Source organism: Oryzias melastigma, linkage group LG5 (assembly GCF_002922805.2).
Source record: "Oryzias melastigma strain HK-1 linkage group LG5, ASM292280v2, whole genome shotgun sequence".
NCBI classification, from domain to species: Eukaryota; Metazoa; Chordata; class Actinopteri; order Beloniformes; family Adrianichthyidae; genus Oryzias; species Oryzias melastigma.
This window is the reverse complement of record NC_050516.1, coordinates 56,434-78,516: the sequence shown is the minus strand read 5'-3', so window position 1 is coordinate 78,516 and position 22,083 is coordinate 56,434. Positions and strand designations below refer to the sequence as shown.

Sequence of the window (22,083 nt, the reverse complement as noted above, 5' to 3'; positions counted from 1 at the left end):
CCATTTTTAGTACTTTATTCTTGTTTTTTTCCGGTTTAAATCACTTCTTCACAAAAAGCGGACAATTTAATATGTGGTGCAGCACATTTTTATGGTAACATGACAACACACCACTGAGCAAAAAAAATATCAGCAAAAGAAAGCGATTTATTTGCTAATTGTCATGACTAAATAAAGCATCAGTTCAGAGAGAAAGCTCAACTCTTATTGCTTGCCCCCCAAAAAAAAGTTTGTTTCAAAAAAGTCTTTGCAAGTGTGGTTTATCACTGTGGATTATCTCTTTTCAATCTACACCAAGCAGCCAATTAGAATCAAGTATTCACCTGGACAATGGTACAAAGGATAATAAAATACCCTAGTGATATGGTCCATTTAATTAACAGCTAATATATTTATGTTTTTTAATCTATTCTAAACATATATGCATACATTGCGAATCAACGATTTCTTCCTTTTTTCTGTGACACTCTTCTAATTCCATACAGTGTGTTTTTCTCTTTCAGTACAACCTCTCATGGTGAGCATGCTGGTTTCAAACTCACAGTCTGATCTACAATTACNTTTTTTTTTTTTTTTTTTTCAGTTTGTTTGCTTTTTTAAGTCACTTGTACGCGTATTTCCGCGCAACCACTGGATGATGCTGGTCTGGAGCGGATTACGCGGCGCACATGCATGTCACATCTGGGAGGGGCGTCGCTGCCGTGACAGTGTTGAGTCAGCTGGCGGTGTAAGATAGCGGCTCCTGGCTCGGTGAAGAAGGGGAACCTTTCTTCTGCTCAGATGCGCAGCGCCCCGACGCAGCGGAGGTCGTGAGGCTGCGCGTCAATTACAGTCGGGACGCGGAGCCGTTAATAGTCGGTTCCATCTGATAAATCTATTTTCAAAAGGATTTGCTGTCGTCGGCTCGCGCAGAGAATGGTGTTTCCCAGCCTCGTCTTGTCGTAGAGGACCACGGAGACCTCGGAAGGCATCGGTCATGCTCGCCGGTAAGACCCTCAAAGATGTCCTTTGATCCAAACCGGGTGGATAAACGTTCATCCACGAGCGCAGCGTCTCCAGCCGCCCGTCAACAGGCGTGTTTGTGTCACCGACGGAGGACACTTGGCGTGGCACCGGTCCTGCATTTTGCTCACGTAATAATAGACGTTTGTGACACACCTGCGGGTGCATCCGTTCATTAGCCCGGCGTGGCTCGTCATGCAGCACCGCCGCGAGCCCCCAGAGGGGCTCGAACACGCTGGATGCGTGTCTGAAACAAGGCCGGGGTGGCTGTGTCGCATGCGTAACAGAGGAGCGCATTGTTTGCGTGGCACCTTAATTAAAAAAAAGGGCTGACCAGATTGCAGATGCGTTTGGATTCAAACGGTGGCCCTCCGTGGAGCAGGACACATGTGTGTCATGCAGCCTCCCTCCCTCCCTCTCCGGGAGCACAACTTCTCCCTGTTGCTGCATTGTTATGGAGCGCCACTGCGCCGCGTCCCGTTGGTTCCCCCGCTCCCACCCTGAAATAGGCTGCGTGCTCCTATGCAGCCAAGGAAATCCCAATTATTACCAGATTCCGGAACATGGGGGTCGTCAGGGGGCTGACGGAGCTAATCCACAAATGCTGGTGCCTTCAGGGTGATTCACTGCACCCCCACATTTTAGTGTGTCTGGGGAAACACCTTTCAGATTTTCCTTCAGACTCCAGCCTGTCTGGAAAGTGTAAGGATTATTAGATTAGTGACTTGCTTCTCTGATCTAAACAAAACGTTGTTTTTTTTTTTTTTTATTCTAGTAAGAAAATCAATTTCTCACCTTATTGTGACACAGCTGCTTATTTGAAGCACAGTACTGGCTTACAAACATTTACTTAAGAGGGTGTATTCAGATAGGACACATAACCAAATTTTCTGCCTGTATGCATCCAAGTGGACCCTAGTTTGGGACCAGAAACCGGTCTCGGACCCACCTTTCCAAGTGGTCTCGATTGGTTTTCAATCGGTCTGAGCTCCGGTTCTCTATGAGTTTTTCTTGGTCTGAATAGGCTCCATGCTCAGAGTGGAACAACTGGACCAAAATTTCCACCATATTCAGTCATTACAGAATGTGAACAGAGAACCACGGACAAACGTGAAACAATGAGACACGGCAAGTTATTGAAATGTGGTTAGAATAATGCAAGGCCATTAAAACAACTTGGGTCATGACCGAAAGAACAAGATCCCGACTACAAGCGGCTGAAATCAGTCTCCTCTGGAGGGTGGCTGGCCGCTCCCTTAGAGACAGGGTGAGAAGCTCGATAACCTGGAGAGAGCTCGGAGTAGAGCCGCTTCTCTTGAGAGGAGCCTGTTGATGTGGCTCGGGTATCTGGTCTGGATGCCTCCCGGACTCCTCACTGGGGAGGTGTTCCGGGTAGAGGCCCCGGGAAAGACCCAGGACACACTGGAGAGACTACTTCTCTCGGCTGCCTGGGAACGCCTCGGGGAGAGTAGCTGGAGGAGGTGATCGGGGAGAGGGAAGTCTTGGCATCTTTTCTTAGACTGCTGCTCCCAAGACCCGGTCCCAGATGAGCAGAAGAAGATGGATGGATGACATTAAAACAACTTATAACATGATACACATTGCTTCTCACACCATTTTCCCGATAATGTTTAAACACGTCTTAGCCATCGCCTCCTCAGTAGCCGTCTTGCAGCCTCGGCAGTATCACAGCAGCAGTAAAAAGTGTTGTACCTGACGTAGATACAGACGTTTAATATTGATCAGTGAAACATAAAGTCTGAATATGTGAACTATCCCGTCAAGGATTTCCATCATTCTTTCTCTCATTGCTTTGCCCCGCCCCCATAATTCCTGGCCAATGACTGAAGAGATCTTTAATCACATGGCTTTATTTACAAACGCAAGGTTCAGGCTTCAATCCAGATGAAATGAAGCGAACCAACTGACTTCTCCAGTTTGAATACACCCAGAGAAATGTCACCCTCACCAACCCCGACCCCCGTTCTACAGCTCTTGTCGTACATTTGCACTGATTTAAAATGAAAATAAGCTCTGGGAATCGAGTCCCAGACCTTATCAAATGGCAGCCGCGTCAGACACAGGGAGCCAGAAGTCACCCAGTTCTCCCCAGACACAGAAGAGTCGGATCCGACCGTGTAGTTCATGTAGGCTGCACTTCTTCAGTCCATGTGTAACAAAAGCCTTCCATTCTTCTAAAAAGTAACAAGAATATGACAAACCCTTTCAACAGAAATCCTTCCAGGTGTTAAATGGCAAAGGGAAAGCATAATAATGATCCCTTCGGACAGCACATTCCTTTCTTTATTACTTCCCCCTGCCTCAGCTTTGAGGATTCCAGGTGGATAGTGATCACCAGGTTTGCTTTGTTCCGCCCATGGTAGTTGTGTCAGACGTGTAAAGGTGAGTCTCAAGGCCAAGAGGGAGAAATGGAGCCACGCGATTGGTTTGCCTGAGCTAAGCCACCCTGCAGTGTGCAGATAAGCACATTATAAAACCAGAGTTTCATGGATACCAAGCGCTCAAGAGAAGATTAAATTAACAGGAGGGGGTGGTATCTCCTGACCTCACTCAAAGGACTCTGGACAGTTATTGGGTTGCGGTTGACTCATCTGAATCTGCTCCATTGCCGACCCTGAACATGAAGAATGAGGTCAGGAGAACCAGCTTGGGGATTGTTTCTGTTTTACGCATTGGAGTCCACACTGGCAGCCACATGGCAGCGTTCGTCCAGGATGTGTCACGGTCAGCCTGAGCTTTGCTTTACCTCCCGTGGAGCATGGCGGGGCAGGAACCCTGTAGCTGTGACTCTTGGCTGGTTACCATGTGTTGCCGTGTGTAGACCGTCAACAGCAGCAGCTGTGTCAACACAACAGTCAACATGTGGGTGTCAGCCTCACCTGTGGGAGGTGAGACTTTTGCTGCTTCTTTATGAGCAAACAGGAGATGTGAGCGTGGAGCAGCTAAATGCTGTTCACAGCAATGTCCTCTTTATTGGACTCTCGAGTCCCATAAAAGCAGATGAACATGACTCTTAAGTTCTCAGAGGAACTGTTTGTATAAAGCGATAAGTATACAGAGAATAGAAATGAGGGGTTTGGCCTGAGAGAATTATCTCCTCTGTAAATGTTTTGTTCTGACAGCTTAAGGTTGAAGAAGAGGAACGCGCAGCTCCTCGTGAGGATGCAGGAGGGAATCTTCCATATAGGCCTGAGCCATTTGGACCTGAATATTAAGCTCCTCCTGATTTGCATTTGCGTGGAGCGCGCTGCACAGCAGCGGCTCCCTCTCAATGCACAGCTCATGTTTAATCAACACAGCCTCCTCAGTGTTGTCTGCCTCCATCCTGAGCGGCACACATGCAGAGTTTGGGGCTTCCGGACCGTCCTGATCCTTAAACCCTCTTTTGCTGATGAAATCTTAGCGTTTCATTGATGCTGCTCCTGATTTATCCGCTTTTCTCCTCTTCTTCCATCCTTCTTGGAAGCTCTTTTCTGGAATCTGATACTTCTGGTGGGCACACATGTGTACACCAGATGCTCCGCATGTCAGCGCCTGAATGCAACCTCTGATCCTGTCTGGTTTGTTGTTTGTTAGACACGGTTGAGATTAGAGGATGACCTGGAGTTGGTTGGTGACTTCCCTGAACTGTGTCTTTATTATTTTTAGTTTGAACTGGAACAGTACACGGTGATGCTCTGAAAAGCTACAACACTTGAGATTTGATACATTTGTACAATTTAGTCAAGTTATCGCCCACAAAATGGTATTTTCATGTCAGGTGTTACATTTTTCACAACATACCACAGAAGTTCTGTTCTCCACTGCATTTGCATATAACCTTTATTCCGTTTTAAACACATTTCATTGGGGAGTTCTTTTATTCTGGGGGAGAACGGTGACTTCAGTGGATGGCAGGACATGTTTTAACCAATGCCCAGGCATTAATTAAACTAGTGCAAAATGGAATTTAAAGACCCACTCCGATGAGAATTGTGTTCTTGGTGTTTTGAACATGTTTTTGTGGTGGTCTTTTTTTCATGATGGAGGGAATATATGAGGAAAATTAGGATTGCAGCATCAGTATTTCTTTATTGTGTGGTAATTCTCCTGTTCCTTTCCATTTTTTCTTTTGTTCAAAACATTCAGCTGGTTCAGAACACTACTGCTTGTGCTTTAGGTATTTATAAACCTTATAGTTTTTTAAAAAAAAAAATGAGTATAATATGCCCCTTAGGAAATGAGTACGAAATTGCAAAATTAAAAAAGTTGTGCACTTTGAAACTTGATATTCTGCATACTTTTGTCAAGTGAAACCATTTAAACTTTAAAATGTTTCATAACTTCTTGGTTTTTAGGGTAATTTTTGATCTAACTTTTTTATTTAGCAACATGCTAGCTGTTTTTGGCTAATTTCGACATTTTTCTACTTTTTTAGGCTAATTTGGAGGTAAGCTAATATTTTAGCATCATGCTAGCTGTTTTAGCAAAATTTGACATTTTATGTTCTTAGATAAACTTGGAGTTTAGCCATTTTTTATCATTTTGGCAAAATTAGAAATTCTTCCAGGTTTTTGGCTAATTTAGCATTTAGCTAATATTTGGGCAAGCTATCAGCTTGAATTTCAGCATTTTCAGCTGTTAACTCTTTCATCTTCAGGAGGCACATTCATCTTACAGCATTCATACTTGCATTATCAAAGGTAATGCTAAATATCTTGTTCATATTTTTGTGAATCAGAAGCAGAAGAAAAAAACGCAGTTGGAAAGAGCTTGTAGGTGTGGTTTAGTACCTACAATACAAGCCACAAGCTCCCTGTTGCGCTCCATTTATATGCATCTTACGAAACAAATAGATTCATGTACATCTTTGTTTTCCTCATCTGAGGGTAAACAACTGGATGACGGGAAATGGGCTCACAACTCAAAGCCAAAATTCTAATGAAATCCTGCTGCTCTGCAGAAACTACTGTTACAAGATAAAGTATGTGAACCCCTTGAGAGTACCTCATTTTCTGTATATAAATACACACATGATGCATTTTTTTAATCTCAACCTAAATCACAACGATGGAGAAAAACATTACCTGCTTAAATTACACTAATTTATGTTTTCATGTTTTTATTGATCACAATTTTGTGTCAATTTTATGCATAAAACCAAGAAACTCCAATGGGTTCACATATTTTCTCCTGCAGCTGTATGTCCTATAGATAAAGATCAATTTTGTTTGATTTTTGCTAAAAACAATTTTACAATAGATCAAAAGATGATCAAAGTGGGACTTTAAAAAATGTTGCCTATCTGTATTTATGTCTTGTGGCTGCATACATTCCATAAACCTGGGTTTTAAAAGTTTTTGGAGCAAAAATCCTGAAAAAAATAACGATGCAAGCCTAACCTGTTAAAGATTCATCAGCATTTTCATCAGTTATCCTAATCTGTATTTTAAATTCAGTTTACAACATGACTGTGATGGAACAACAACCTGACTAACACTCTAGTTCAGCATTGCTTCAATTGTAGTGACATTGATTGATGTATAAATCACAAATCAAAGGGAAATTTCTTTGGAGGTGGTCACTTCTGCTGTGACCCTCTTCTAGAAACGACCCTCACCTCTGCACCAACCTCACAAATCAATGACTGATATTTCTCTACAGAGTTGGTGGTGTTGTACTCTAATAAAAAGCTGTAAAATTGGTTATGGGCAGCAGATGGGAAAATATTAAACCAACCCAACTGTCTTGTGAATAAATCAGCCGTAATGAATCAGATGGTGGAATGAATCAATTTTAGCAAACGGATAGTTAATACAGGATATGTCCAAAATTACAACTGATTTACTCTCTTGATTGAATGCAAACATCAAAATAATAATGTAACGAAAGACAATCTGTTCATCAAGCAACTATAAGCATGCCCTACAAGACCACATGTGGCATCTACAAATTAAATTTAGTAAGAAAGCTGCAAAAGTTCTCTGAGGTAGCTGCGAAAAAACAATTAAATGAAAAGTTAAATTGTTGCATTGTGGAGCCTTATCTCCTATGTTGACTTTGCAATTTAGTTTTGATTTGCAAGTATACCTCACATTCATTTGAGGCCTCTTAAGGTGAAATGTTTCTGACTAAAACTACTTGTAAATTTTTGCTGTTTTATGCAAACTTCTTCCACAAAAATCTTGTTTTAGAACAATGAAACACCTGTTTTTAACATTACAAATGCAGCCTAATAGCTGAGCTTATTCAGAAAGAACCAGTTTAGTCACAGCAGCTGTTCTGAAGCTTTTCCTTTTTTTTAGTCCACAGCTTTTTCAATCTGGCAAGAAGTACAAAAAGCCTCAAGAGTCGTAAATTTAACACAAAAAACCTCACCAAACTTCAGTTACAGAGTATTGTTTACTCGTTTAAGCAAGGCGACATTGGAATTACTGCGGTGAAAATGAACATTGTGTTGCTCTTAAATGAGTCTTCCTGTCGCCAGTGAGTGAAAACACCAAACCCTCGAGCAAACGTTTACGGCTGCGGAACAGAGCCATTCTTAAGAGGCATGGCAACCTTTTGGCTGCAGCTGCTCAGTGACGACTCCGACCAAATGTCTCTGTCCATCCGTTGAGAGGTTTTGCCAGAGTGGAAACAGGCACCACACCGCTCTGTTCCTCAGAGAAAGTCCCTTTTGGATCATTAGATTATCTCAAAATCTGATCTTTGTTGACTGTTTGGCGTAACTGGATTTGTGTGATGAGCTTTTGTCTGCGCAGCGGTTGTGAGTCTGCCACGTGTTCTTAGATTTCTGTGAATGAGGAGGTCAAGCATGCTGGGCCTTTTCACACAGCAAACAGCAGTCACTGATTCAGCTCCAGCACCAGAGCCAACCCAGTTGAAGCATTTCAAATATGCCTCTGCAGACTGTGCGCCTGGTTCTTGCCGTTGACTGTTGCGAGCAGAGCTTGCACACAGCTGTTTCAGTTGACTTGATGGATAAATGTTTCCTTCTGAAAGATGTGATGCTGGCAGAAGCATCTCCTGGATTTGTGGGCCGAAAGTCACTTGATGATTAATCCATGTGGCAACGAGACAGGAGGATTCTTGTTTATGGCAGCAATTTGTGAACACCGATGAGTGGAGCCTTTTGGCAGAAAACACTGTGGCTATTTTTGGGTCTCTGTTGGGGGATTGAGAAAAGGCTGTTTATTTAACCCCCTCTTTGTGTTGGGGACTACTCTTTATATTGCAATCAGAGGAATTTTCAAAACCTGTTTTCTTATTGAACTGTGTCAGTAAAGTTGCATCCTTCAATGGTTCTCTGAACATGGAGGATGTTAACAGCCTCATCCCACCCTCCTGCCCCTGGCTCTCTTCCTCTGCTTCTTTTTTCTTTGCTGTTGAGCTTTGAAACAGACTACACACACAGATTAAGTTTCCCCGTCTCTGTATCCGTGCATACATTATTAATACTACCTATGCAGCCTCATTTCCCTTCTCTTTGCAAATTAATTGGTTGCTAATTGGATCCAAGAGCTAATTTTAGGGTGAGACTTTCCGAACGCCTTATGTGCAATTAGTTATTTTATTTTTGTTCAGCTAATTTTCCCCAGTGTTCTATAACACAGATTAAAGGCATTTTTTAATGGGATTCTATTCCTGGCGCGACAAAGCTACCTTTCATGTATAATCTGACAGACTGAATGTCAGGTTTAAGGAGAGTTTGTTCTGATATTTTATTTAGGAGGAAGGAGGTCCACTGGCTCCCTCTGATGGTGCATTAGAACCAAGGAGTCAACTCAGTTTATCTACTAAAACTATCAAGAAATGCAACTGTCTGCAGTGTTTCTACTGGTGTGAGAAGGGACGGCACTGATCACTTTCCCAGGATGGAAAACCCTACAGAAATATAGGGACTGCACTGACAATCACTATTCTTAAATCTACCATGAGAAGTCGAAAGTGCATCTCTGCTTGAACAGGGAAGGAAACTTATTAAGTATCTACTACAAAATAAAATTCATAGGGTGGGAAAGAATGAAAGAGAAAATGTGCCAGAAATGCTCAATAAGTTTAAATGTTGGAGACAAAGTTTGTATTTTGCATGTTGAACAAATAATGTTTAGACCAAAACTCACCAAATCACCAAAAGTATCATATTTAATGTAATCTATTTCTAAAAAAAATAAAGATGTAAATTTTTTTGTGGATTTTAACCACGTTTTCTAAAAATATCTTACTTCCCAAAAATTTGAAATTTGGGCTTTACAAGGTTATTTTATTTACCACAATTTAATCCATTCCAAACATTCTAGATCATTGTGATCAGTGGTGGACTTAGCGGTTTGAGGAAAAAAATTCCTATTGAACTTTATAAACAAATAATCTATTGCTCTGATATTTATGTCACAAAAAGAAAAGTTATTTTCCTGCCAGCTTCATTCTGTCTTGTCAGTGCAGCTTCACATCAGATCTGATCACTAAATAAATGACAAAACGGGAAATACAATAATTATTAAATGGAAAGGGAAGACATGTAATAAATGTGTGAGGAATGTTTAAAAAATACGTTACATTATTAGCATTTGCTGAGTAAACTCCAAGTGTGTTACAGATCAGGTAGCAACAGGGACAATCAACCCAATTCACATGGAATTGTTGGAAATGAGCAGGAAATACACAAAATACATCAATTTTAAAGATAAAAATGATTAGAATTAAACATATATATTATATGTATGGAACACATTAGTGGACACACATTTATTTTAGTATTAGGCTATGCATCTCGGGCATAAAAGCTTGTGCTAGACAATTTTATTAAGTGTTCATCTTGGGGCCCCAGGCGGTCGCCTACCTGTGCCTAATAGTAAGTCCGCTCCTGATTGTGATCTCATTCAGTCCAGACAATTCCGAAGACTAGATGCTCTTAACTCTTTACAGTGACCTCAACAAGTCACCTACGGTGTGCGTCAATACATTTTTAGTTCAATCTCTATATTTAGCAAGTATAGAGGATTGTGGACATGAAAACTCATTTTTAATGGAAGTTTAAGAAACCTCAGAACCAAACTTGTTGCCAGTTTGAGTAATTCCACATAATTTAATCATATGTGGCACTAAAGTCTTGTGATCACATCCATGGGTTTGGGGACTCCTGGTGGGGAGTTGCAGTATGTCAGAATGCTAAAACATTGTCATTTCTGACACCTTTTTTCTCAAGGTGTCAGCTGCACAGGTAGAAACTGTCTAAACAGAAATGTGACAAAAAAGTGTCTTCTGTATCAAGAAACACTGCAGTTATTCACAGACTTTAGCCTTTTCATCTTGAATTGAGTTTTTTGAAGTAAATCTCAAAGGTTGTGACGACGACTTCTGTGTGTCTTCTCTAGATGTTCAAGGCTGCCAGGATGGCAAGCTGTCGGCTGACAGGATTGCAGCTCTGCAGGAGAGAAAACGGGCCCTGGAGGCTCTTCTCAGCTCCAGAGTTGGAGAGCTCAAACAAGTCTGTTTGCAGGAAGCAGTGAGTAGCTTTCACTTCACATCCGAGAAAAATGTAGGTCAGTGTGCATGCAAATCTCTTTTCCCAGTTGTCCCAGTTGAATAAAAGACAGATAAGGGTAATGATTCGAATGTATTGCAGTTTAATCCCTGTGTTTTACTTTAACTATATATTCCTCCTGCTCTCTGTATGTGAGAATGGCAGAGAAAAGATGCAGATTTAAACCTTTTGAAAGCTTTATGACATACCGAGTGTAGCAAAAAAAGCTTCCTGACAGCCTGTCAGTGCATGCTAATTAAGTCGCAACTGCCTGATGCTTGTCTTTAACAGCAGTTTAGCACGTATCTGCATTTCTGCTGAATGCAGAGTGATTCATTCCATGTCTAATTTTGGATCCAGCAAAGGTTTTGTTGTCAGTCTAACTTTTCTACTGAGTTATTACCCTGAATTATTCTACATTAGCACCCAGCTTTATTTCTCAGATTTTATCCCAAAAGATGAAATTAGTCGGGAACATTATAGCCATCCCGTGTAATTGCCAGTGACTGATGAATGTCCCAATGCAGGAGCTAACTGGGAAGCTGCCACATGCTTTCCCTCTGGAGGCGGGAGAAACACCCCCAGTGGTGCAGCGTCGAGCTGGACTTGTGCCCAGCACCAAGGTGGAGGTAGGTCAAAATCTTTAAAAATCAACTGTGTTTACACAGCAGCAGTAGTTATGGTCTATATGTCTCGGCTGCAGGACGACTCCGCCCAGAGAAGGCAGATGAAGGCCATCTTCAGCGGCGCCTTGTACAGCAGACACACAGAGTCGGACAGGAATGGCCCCAACAGCAAAAGGACAGTGCATCGGGGGTGTCACACAGGTACACTCTGACCGTAGTCTGCATCAACGAGAAAAAACACCTACCGAGTGGTTTATGGTTGTTTTCAAATGATTAATCACAATGATGTCACTTTGTTTGAGGACACAGTGGTGTCGGAGAGTACGAGCTCCATGTCAGACTCAACATCCCACGACAACGGTGAGTCACCCTTATGGGTAGTGTCTCCTAAAAATCCTTCACTTTTGCTGGACACTGTATGAAGTCATGTGGAAGGGTGAAAGTCCCATTTTTAAGTTAAAGTTAAACTTTGTTTTTTGTTCTAAAACTAATGAAGGCATAAAAAAATAAAATAAAACTACCTAGGAAACAGAAGGAATTCTATTTTAGCATCAGTTGCAGCTAATATGCAGGTAAAAACCAACCCACAGTGACCAACAGGTGAACTGGAAATACGAAGGCTGCAAATTAAAATATCAAATACCAGCTATAACACAAATGGGTTCCAGAGAAAACTATTTGTTCTTCTCTTTAAATGTTCTCCTGTCTCATCTTTTGTTTAGTGTCTGTCAATAAGGAGGTTTTAAAGTTATTGAGGAAATGTTTTTTTTTTTTCTCATACACTACTTGTTTAAAGTTTAAACGAAATCTCCAGGTTTATATTGAAAATAATTTAGTGTGATGTCTTGTTATACTTTGGCTTGAAAGATTAATACAAACGAGAATATAGAGTTACAAAAAAGAAATCCTGGAATGAGTTTATAGACCAAAATGAGCTCCTAACATTAGACTCATTAGTAACCACCTTCTACAAGTTTACCAGCTGAAAACATTCACAGCAGAAGTGAAGTATTCTAAAGAAATTTCAAGTCTTCTGTAGACGTTCACATAAATGTGTTTGGAATTTCTTTGCTTGCAACTTTTTGCCTACTTCATCTGAAACCAGCTTAACAGGGGTCATTTTGGCAGAGCGGATGTTTTGTGTCTTAATATTTTTAAGATAAGTCTGACTCAACTACGCACTGACCAGAAGCAGCTGCTGCAGAATGGTTTGATAGCCGTGTTTGTTCAGAGTGAGTCTCGCTCTATTGGATCCAGCAAAACAGCCCCACACCATCACACTTCCACCTCTATGTCTGGTTGATTTCACCCACTTTTTTGACAGTTTTTTCAAACGTTCTTTGCGATAATTTTAAGATTTCATATTTTGATTAATTGATCCAGTCTTCAACAGTCTTTCATTTCCTGGTGCAGACAAACCTCTTTGTTTCATTCTGACATCGTAACGATGAGTTTCTTGCTGAAACTTGTCCTGTCAACCCCACAGCTCGAGGTCCTCTTCACTGACCTGCTTTTAAAGATCACAATTACAGTGTTCTTGAAGTAAAGCACCCATGATGCAGCTGTTCACTCTCAGAAACTTGCCCTCTAATTCAGTCGTGACTCTGAATCTTCCCGACTTCTTCCTGTCAGAGTTTCCCTCCCAGTTCCTGAGCGCCTTTTGAGGGTGTAGGAAACTGTACTCATCATCTATCAGTTGATCTTAAACCCTCCTGTGTGTCATAATAGTCTTGAGAAAATGTGAGGCTGTCTGACAGCTTAGCCCAAACTGGGTCATGCGACAGAGCAATGATTATTTGACTAAAAAAGAATAGAATCAAATCTTGATAATGATCTGGTCAAAGTCTGGCCTCAGCCTGATTGAAATGGTGCAATACTCCCTTTAGGGGGCTGCACATAAATGGATAAATGCTTAATAAAAGAAAGTCATGCAGAAAATGACAACTTCAAGTGAGCTATGGAGCTCCTGGGCTCCCATTTAGATGGAAAGTAAAATGTACCTTCTTGAACAGAGGATCATTTACACATCATTCTAGCTACAGTCACAATCAGCCCAATTAAAGTTAGTTCTGTCATTACAAATGGGCATTATCTATTTAAATGTCACAGGTTTCAGTCAACAGGCTCAAGTAAAGGTCATGTTTGTGTTTCTCCTCTCTAAAGAATCATCGCCCAGCGTGGCTGCTGACCAGCGCTCCCTGTCTCAACCACGGCTCACTGCGGGCAGCCCCGACCACCGAATCAGCAGGAAGCTGTCTCCAGTTGAGATCTACTACGAGATGAGGACTCGCCGCAACTCTGTGACCAGCTCTGTCAGGTACTCTAGTTATGGCGACTGCAACACATTTGAGCTGATCAAATGTTATTGAAAATGTCCTGTGCTGCTTTCTACAGCCCGACTCACTCGTTACCGAGAAGTGCTTCAAACGTCGAAGGCAGAAGCGTTCCAGCCACGCCTCTGCTGGCCCGAACGGCTCCCGTCAGTGTTCACGTCAGGTAATCTGTGATCCAGAACAGCTGTGCCTCCCTGGGATTTATTTAGCATGTGGTTTTAAATAGATTATCAATCACATTTTGACTAGAAGCATAATGTACAGACGTTCATTAGAGCTCTGTGTGTCACGTCATTATTAAGTATACTAATTTAGCTTTGCTTGTTCAAAAGCAAAATCCTCTCAAGTACAGTTGTGTGAACTGTCTGTTTATATTTGTACACAATAACATAACTGCAGTGAAACAATAAGAGATTAAGGATTTATTGCTCAGATTTAATCCTCATCCCATCCTCTGTTTCCTCCGGCAGGCTCTTTTTGTCTGAGCTCTCCTGGTTTTGTTCAGCCTCATCCTCATTGGTGGATCATGAACCTTAACTAAGTTAGACCTGTAGTTATTTACATGTTCCTGTGGTTCTGTTACGACTTTTACTTTGGTGAATAATACCTGTTACTGCTATTCTCTGGAGTTCCGAAGTGTTAGAAAAGGTTTCATAACTTTTTTTTTTTTTACATGGATGCATATTAGTGACTTTTTCTCTAATGTATTCGCGAATTTCTTCAAATGGCAGCTTCAAGTATTTCTTATTTTAGATACTTTAACTTACTTTGTCGGAAAGCTTTTATCCTAAATGACTTCCTACTTCCTGACAACGATCAAGTCTGAATTTGGCAAATATAAATTAATATTTCATGATCGACCACAGCTCAGTCAGGATTTACCAGAGGACAACCAAAAGCTCAGGCAGGTATTTTAAAACGGGATGAATTTAGAAAATGTTTCCCATTAAATTATTACTTATTTAATTATTGTGAAATTATAACATGCCAAAAAACAGGAAAAACAGAAAACTGGAAGTTTTTTAAAAGAAATCTTTGTTTTTAAAGGCCCACTCTGATGAAAATTGTGTTGTTTGTGTTTTTAACATGTTTTTGTAGCATTTTTCTCAAGATAGAACAGACATATTTAAAGAAAGTTGAGCTTTATATGGCATTTCTGAGTCCGTCTTTATTAAAATTGTGACAGATCAAGAGCAAACACATTGGAAAGAGCTTGTAGGTGAGACAAATCCTACATCGACAAGCTAAGAGTTCACTGCTACGCTCCATTCTGATCTACTAGCTCTGTGTACATCTTCGTTTTTTCTCGTCAGACCTGCATCTGGCTCAAAATTGCTTCAATATTGCTCAACATTTTTGTTGCACCGGTAATGCTATGTTAGGGTTGTTAGGGGCTGAAGCTAGCAGGCGAGAGAGACTAAATAAAGGGATGATGGGAAGTAAGGAACTTGCTTACTTTGCACCCATAGTCCCACCCACAACTCTGAGCTCAATTTCTAATGAACTTCTACTCCTCTGTATATTCTAGAAAATGATAAAGTTTTGAATTTTGGCTGAAAATACTCATAATTAAAAGAACACTGGGAACGCTTTTAAAATAACTCATAAGATGATTGGAATGGAACCTCATAAAGAATTGTTTAGGTTCATTTCATTCTCTATTCTGGATCCTGCTAAACATTTCTGCTCCTTTCTTCCTCAGGTCAGATGCATCAGGCGGTAATGGCTTAAAGCAGTGGTCCGGCAGCCTGGATGTGCCATACATGATTCCACTGGCTCAGGAAGGCTCGCCGTCCGATCGCCGCAGCTGCCCGTACAGCTCCCGAGCAAGGCGCAGCAACAGCTCTGAGGCTCTGCTGGACAGATCCAGCCTCCCAGACGACCCTCCGCCCAGGAACGGCATGCCGCACAGGGGCGGACCCTACAAGAGCTCGGAGACCCTGACGGACGGAAAACTTCGCCACATTCACCTGGGTAGCCCGGAGAGACACGCCGACAGCTCGGCAGATAAGGTTACAATGCGGCTGTCGGTGGGCGGCAGAGGGGCCAGCGGAGGCTACAATGAGCTTCTTATGGATTACATATGGGGCAAACAGCAGAGGATGCAGCATCACCTGTACCAATCCACGGGCAGAATCTGGCAGGACATGTCCTCCCCTCGCTCCTCCACTGCAGCGGTGCCTTCTCACGCTAACGGATTTTCCCATTCCCAGGTGCATCTCCCCAGTGCTGTGCCTCCGTACAGCCCAATGGTCCTCAGGGGGTCAGAGGCGGAGCTACGCAGGGTCAAAGTCACTAGAACCAAATCTTGCGGACCTTTTATCCCTTTGCAACAACACGGCCAGGATGGCATCCTGCTCTCAGCTTATGAGCCCCCCCTCCCTGCCACCGGGGCCTCTATGTCCTCCGTCCCGAACCCTCACCCTTACCAGACCGAGCTGTCTGGGCCGTCTTTTAGTCGTAGGAATCCACAGTTTTCTCTTCAAACTCCAGAAGATTCAACAAGAAGTCTGCATAAAGCTCTGGCTCTGGAAGGACTCAGGGACTGGTACCTTAGGAATGCTCTCGGCTACCCCTCTGCCACCTCCAAGGGGCACGAAGCAGGCGTCTCCCGCCTCTCACACCCTCACCCTCTTGTGCACCAGGCGCATTCCCTTCAAGGCGAACCGGCTAACCTCCAAAAGGCGCAGATACCCCAGTCAGCCAGCTTCCACGGTCATCCACTGCATGGACGGTGAGTGTTTCACATCATTATATGACTTGCATGAGAAGAAGGTCTCAAAGAGCAACTCCGTTACTGCATTATTACATCAAAGGCTTTGAATTTTTGCAGTCATTTTTTCCTGGTTTTGCTCTTTTGCCTAAAAGCATCAAAAATTTAGAGGATTCCGCATTATGTATGTAAATAATACTGGATTCCTCATGAAAATGATATTCACATGTCTCAGCATTACCATTTTCTTGGTGGTAAATTACAGAAAACTAAAGCAGGCACAGAAGATTGAACACTTCCTTCATGTTCTTTAACCGCTTTAGCGAGCAGTTGTTAGAAATGCCTGCAGCCCCCGATAGTTTAAAAATGCACCAGTGGCAAATTGTCAATGTATTTTACTTCTTAAGTTTTATTTGGAGCTCTGACGGCTTTCTGAGCAGAGCGCACAGCGTGAAGAAAGTCTCAGAATCCCACATGTGCTGTTCTGCACACAAATACTATTCATGTTCACCAATAGAAATGAAAAAACACATTAGCTTTGAGAGTTTGTTAAAAAGACATCAAAAGTGATCAGATTTGAATCTGTGTATCATTTGGTCATTCGTTTTTCAAATTAAAATCAACAATGAAAAAACAAAAATTATTTTTTTTTAATAACCAGTTTATAAACCAACATGAAAAATGGATCATAGATCATTTTTTGTTCATTTTTTTATTTTATTGATGAAATAGACAATGGATTAAACGGATAAAGGCATGTTCAGATTCAATGAATCATTCATTCCTTTATTTTTCCAATTAAAATAAAAAAAAAAACATTTTTTTGTTTTGATTTTAATTCAATAAATTATTGTTTATTTCTTTTTTTAAATTTATCTTTGAAAACTGCCATCACAGCATTGTCCTGGATATGCTCTACAGAGAACCTTCTTCTCTTCTTGCCTCTGGGAGTTCCAGTCATTTTTCCTTTATAACCCACACCCATCTTCTTTTGATCTATTTTAAGTGTCCCCTGTGTGTGTTTTTATCATGATTATGCTGTTTTTAGCCTTACTCCAAAAACCTTTCTAGGAGATTATTTCTCCAGAGCGTGAGGAGTTCAATAGAAATAGAAATTTGCCTCTGAGTTGTGAGCAGGACTATTGGCAACCCCGCCGCTCTTCCCCTCCCCATTGAGGAGCAGAGCAATAAGCTTGTGGCCCGCCTAGCATATTTTCTATAGAATTAAATAGAAGCTTTATTGTCTCTTGCCTTCATACTGTGTATTGCAGACTAAGTGAAATAGCATTTCCTGGGACCATGAGAGTGAGAATTAAACACAATAATATTAGAGGCTAAAATTGTAGCAAAATGCCAACAAATAAGAGAATAAAACAGCATTAAAAGGTGCAAAAAAGGAGCAACCCCACTCACCCTAACTCCTCTAACCCCCAAACTGCTTTCCAATCTTACTTCATACACCCTCAAATGATTGCACTATGTTATCTGCAGCCAGTGAACAAGTCCAAACATGATGCCTGGTTTCAAAGGGAACCAAAGATAGACATTGGTCCAGATTGAGCTGATTAGTAATCTAACAGTAAGAGTGTTTTTTTTCACAAACACGCTCTTTTTTTACACTGCATTTTTTTTTTGTCAGCTCCCGATTCACAACAATTTGATTAAATAAATACTCAGAAATGTATTTTGAGCTGAATTTTATTTATACATGTCTTCCATCTTCAGAAAAGTACCACTAGATCATGTTTAAAACACTTTTTTATTTTTTTTAATAAAATCTTATTAGGAAGATTGAAGGCTAGTCTGGGATTTCCCATAAATATCATTGGATAATGTTGATGAGTAAAATGCAGAAATGTTTTTTGATGTCAACTGAAGGTTTCACATCAGAGTTTTGCCACAGGAGGGCTCTGCTAGGATTCAAAGAAGTTCAAAGTAAAACATTTCCTGGATTTATTTTAGCTTTTCTTCTTGTGACTTCAAGTCTGAATTCCGTCACCACTCACTATTGCCACTATAAAGTGCATTCACCATTTTGCTGTGCTGTCTGAATCTACAATTCCTAAATCCAGTGCCCTTGAAATTTCCCAGAAGTCTTGAGTTGAGTTAGAACAATTTTTGTGAAAAAATGTGTTTAAATGTAATTTTTTAATAAGCCATCGACATTTTTATCATCAGAACACAATTGATTCATAATTCGACATTTTAAAATGTCTAATTGATTAGATGTTCTCTTTGTGAAATTAGTGACGTCATATCCGCCGTTTAAAAAAAAGTATGGTAAGAAAAATAGAGAATAGTTTTTTGTGGTGAAGGGTTTTTAAGTCTGTCCAAAAACCTTTGCAGTCATACTCTTTAAAATAACATATTTTTTGGCTTTAGTATATGTCTACTAATTTTGATGAGCTAACACATAAATGCTGTAAAATTGTATGTTTCTTTTAAATACTGCATCTCTCTAAGCAAAGTGTTTCTTGTAAAGCCTACATTGCTAAACTAATATGTGTCTCCTCAACAGGTCAGTGGAGTTTTCTCTCTATCAGGAGACTCCAGATCCACAAATGCAAGCTGCGACCCCAAAGGAGCCGAGCGCAGACCCTGGCACGCTGGTCTGAAGCAGCAGAATCCAGACGAAAAAAAATCCAACCCCTTTTTAACAGTGTTTCGAGCAAAAACACCGTGGCCTCATGTAGACCTGCATCCTGGCACAAACACTCGAGCTGATACGATGTGACCTCAACTGCAAACAGACCTCAGCAGAAGGAAACCAGATCACCCGGCAGACTGTTTCCTGTGATGCAGATGAATCTTTAAATCCAGTGTTTTCATGTGGATGCTGACTGAGCGACAGCATCTATTACCAGTGTGGTTATGCTTCGTATATAGATACCTATATTCCAACAAAGAGCAAGATCCCTCCTAATAATGCTGAAATATCTACTAAGATATACTTTTCTACTGAATATATACAAGAAGTCTAAATAAATATTTTGTATAGACTGAAATATGAGAAACAGTTATATCAAAGAGGTAATATATTGCTCATAAGCGTGTGGTATTCCATCATTGAATGTGTTTGCTCTAAACTCAGTGCTCATCTCAACGTCTCGTTTTCCTCACCATAAAATCCAGCAGGCCGCTGACTGTAGCGCAGAGATGTTCGGACAGGAGTGCCTCAGCGTTTTCATGTCGAGACCGAACTTTAACTGTTAAGTGCTAGCATTGGGCTTCACGATGTCACTCAATTAGGGTATTTGGAATGATGTCATACTGTTATTTTAGTTCCACGTTCAGCGGAGTGCCGAGGGATCGATGTAGCGTTCTCCGTGCAGATTGAAGAGTTCCGGTGCGAGAAAACCTTAGGAATGTAGCTGTGTGGCAGCTTCACATGACTGTACAACAACAAATGGATAGGTGTGTCTTGTAGAGCACTTTATGAACATCCTAAGCCTTAATTCCCTATGACATTGTCCCCACCTGACAAGAGAAGGGTTTTAGACAGGGTTTATAATGGGGCAAATTTGATTTTTTTTTTTTTTTCTCAGCGTCTGCTGAAGTGTTGGCTTGTAAATAGTATGGATTGTTCTGGTGAGTTTTAAACTTTTCTTTCAATGCTAACAAAGTCGTTATTCAAACTAACTACATATCTCTGTATCAACCGTTTCACCCCAACTGAGCACCACAAGCTGATGTGAAGAGAACAGAACCTCTGCAGTGTTGAGTGATGGTGTGAGCAGGTCTCAGACCAGTACGTGTTGTTAAAAATTAGTTTAGTTTTAATGATTTGCTTGATTTTTTTTTTTTTGTTTCACCATTTTTACAATCAGTCTCAGTAGCATTATGAAAAAAACAAGACAAAGAAGAAAAAGAAAGTCCTTGTTTTTGTAATACCATATTTTTTAGGTCTTATTTTTTGGCATTTTTATATTCAGACTGGTTTGAATGTAATAATTTATACATGTTTTTTAACATTACCTGTGTTCAGTTTGATGTGTTCATGTTTTATTTGTCTGTTTTCAGCTCAGCAGAGCTCCTGTCAGCTTGTTATAATCTGAAATCAAAGACCAAACTGCTGTGCACTTGGGGTTAGAAAGATATTTTTCATACTACGTACTCTGTAAGTTTAAAATAAAGGATATAAATTTAGCTCTAATGCAAATGTATTCAAACTATATTTATGAACTTATAACATTTTGTAGCCATCTACTGTAGCTCTTTACTGTCATTGCAGGATCTGCAGATGTACGTTTAGATGTGTGACGTGTTCTTTGATTACCTTTAAAAAAAAAAATTCAAGTGCAGCTGTTTTCTATTTTCTTTGTTTCCTTATATTCAGGCTGTTGAGCATCAACAGAGCTGCCATCTACTGTATGTATGCGATTGTGCATTAATTCTACTAAATAAAGTTTCATGTTGAAAGAAACGGTTCATTTTGGACTTCAAATAACAAATATTGTAATTTTATTATTAAAATTATTATTATTTTATTTCTTAAAACTAAAAATCAAATTTATGAGTTGCGGGGCTTAAAAGAATAAATTTAATTCCATTCAAAGTCGGTCTAATAATTCTCAGAGGACAATTAGAGCATAAAAATATAAACAATTCATATGAAAATGTATTTTCTGTTGTCTTCTCAAATATTAATGATTTGCAAACTGCATTTTTATTATGTAATTTAAATTATTAAAACACCATTTCAACTTACTCTTTTTAATTGCATTTTAAAACAGTTAAAAAAGGAGAATTCAATTGGTTATTGTTAATTTTCAAATAATATTGAAAAAAAAAAACGGTCCCCCAGCTAAATAGCTTCTAACATTAAGGGTCATCTGGGATTTTGTATATTAAAAATGCAAATCTAAATGCAATATGTCTGTCCTTTCATCCATTCCTGCAAATAAACCCCTTCAGAGTCAGCAATCAGGCTCTTTAAATTCGGCCTTTGAGATGCAATTGCGGAACGTAACCAGCAGATGTCGCCCTTGTCACTTCTTGATTCCTTTCATTGACTCTGCGTCAATTGAGGTTTATTTGGTTCTTTAAATGTAGCATTTTTACTCATTTTAAAGAATAATTACCCTACATTAAAAAAACAAGAGAGAGAGAAAATATCACATAAATCATAATCCATCTAAAAAACAACCAAGGATATAATTTACACAGAAACAAAATTTTATGGCAAACATGAACGCAAAATACTTAACCAAATACATATATGCACATTTATAAACACACTTACATATATAGAAGGCAATGACACTTTGACACATGAGCAGGCTTGGTGGGAACAAGACCTGCAATTTGATCAGAGGTCGACCGCTCCCCATATATATACACAAACAAACACATGCACAACACATAAATACATACATGTTTATTAATACATAATTACATTTCACTAGTATTAACCAATTATTTGACTTTTTAACAGTATTAACACATTTTAATTTTACACTTGTTCTTTTTCACTTGATTTTAACACAAAATCCCTCTCAAATTATATTTATTCCTTTCTTCTTTTGAAAAGATAACCACACTTTAAAAAGCAAAAACTACTTTTAAAAGCACAAAACAATTATTCCAACATTCTTGAATGCACAAAATCACACAATTTATTTTTTTTTAACTTTTTAAATTAATAGATTCACAAAAAATAATAACTTTATTTCCATCCATCCATCTTCTTGTCCGCTTCCTCCCTTTTGGGGTCGCGGGGTGCCGGAGCCTAACCCGGCTACTGAAGGGCGAAGGCGGGGTACACCCTGGACAGGTCGCCAGTCTGTCTCAGGGCCTCAATCACACACCCATCCACTCTCACATTCACACCTAGAGGCAATTTAGAGTCACCAATGAACCTATGAAGCATGTTTTTGGACG

The 22,083-nt window shown here is 40.3% G+C and overlaps 1 protein-coding gene across 2 annotated transcripts; it reads left to right on the top strand.

Annotated features, from left to right (window-relative positions):
- The first annotated feature begins 611 nt into the window (after positions 1–611).
- On the top strand, positions 612–20,626 carry ccdc120 (coiled-coil domain containing 120). Of its 2 annotated transcripts, none has more exons than XM_024270914.2 (9): positions 612–986; positions 10,383–10,513; positions 11,059–11,160; positions 11,235–11,358; positions 11,467–11,517; positions 13,321–13,474; positions 13,552–13,653; positions 15,193–16,224; positions 18,722–20,626. In XM_024270914.2, the coding sequence occupies exons 1-9, from the start codon at positions 977–979 to the stop codon at positions 18,816–18,818; spliced, it is 1,803 nt and encodes a 600-aa protein (XP_024126682.1). In that variant the 5' UTR covers positions 612–976; the 3' UTR covers positions 18,819–20,626. The 2 variants fall into 2 exon arrangements, with proteins under 2 accessions (XP_024126682.1, XP_024126681.1); XM_024270913.2 differs by having other exon boundaries at positions 11,458–11,517.
- Positions 20,627–22,083: the final 1,457 nt, after the last annotated feature.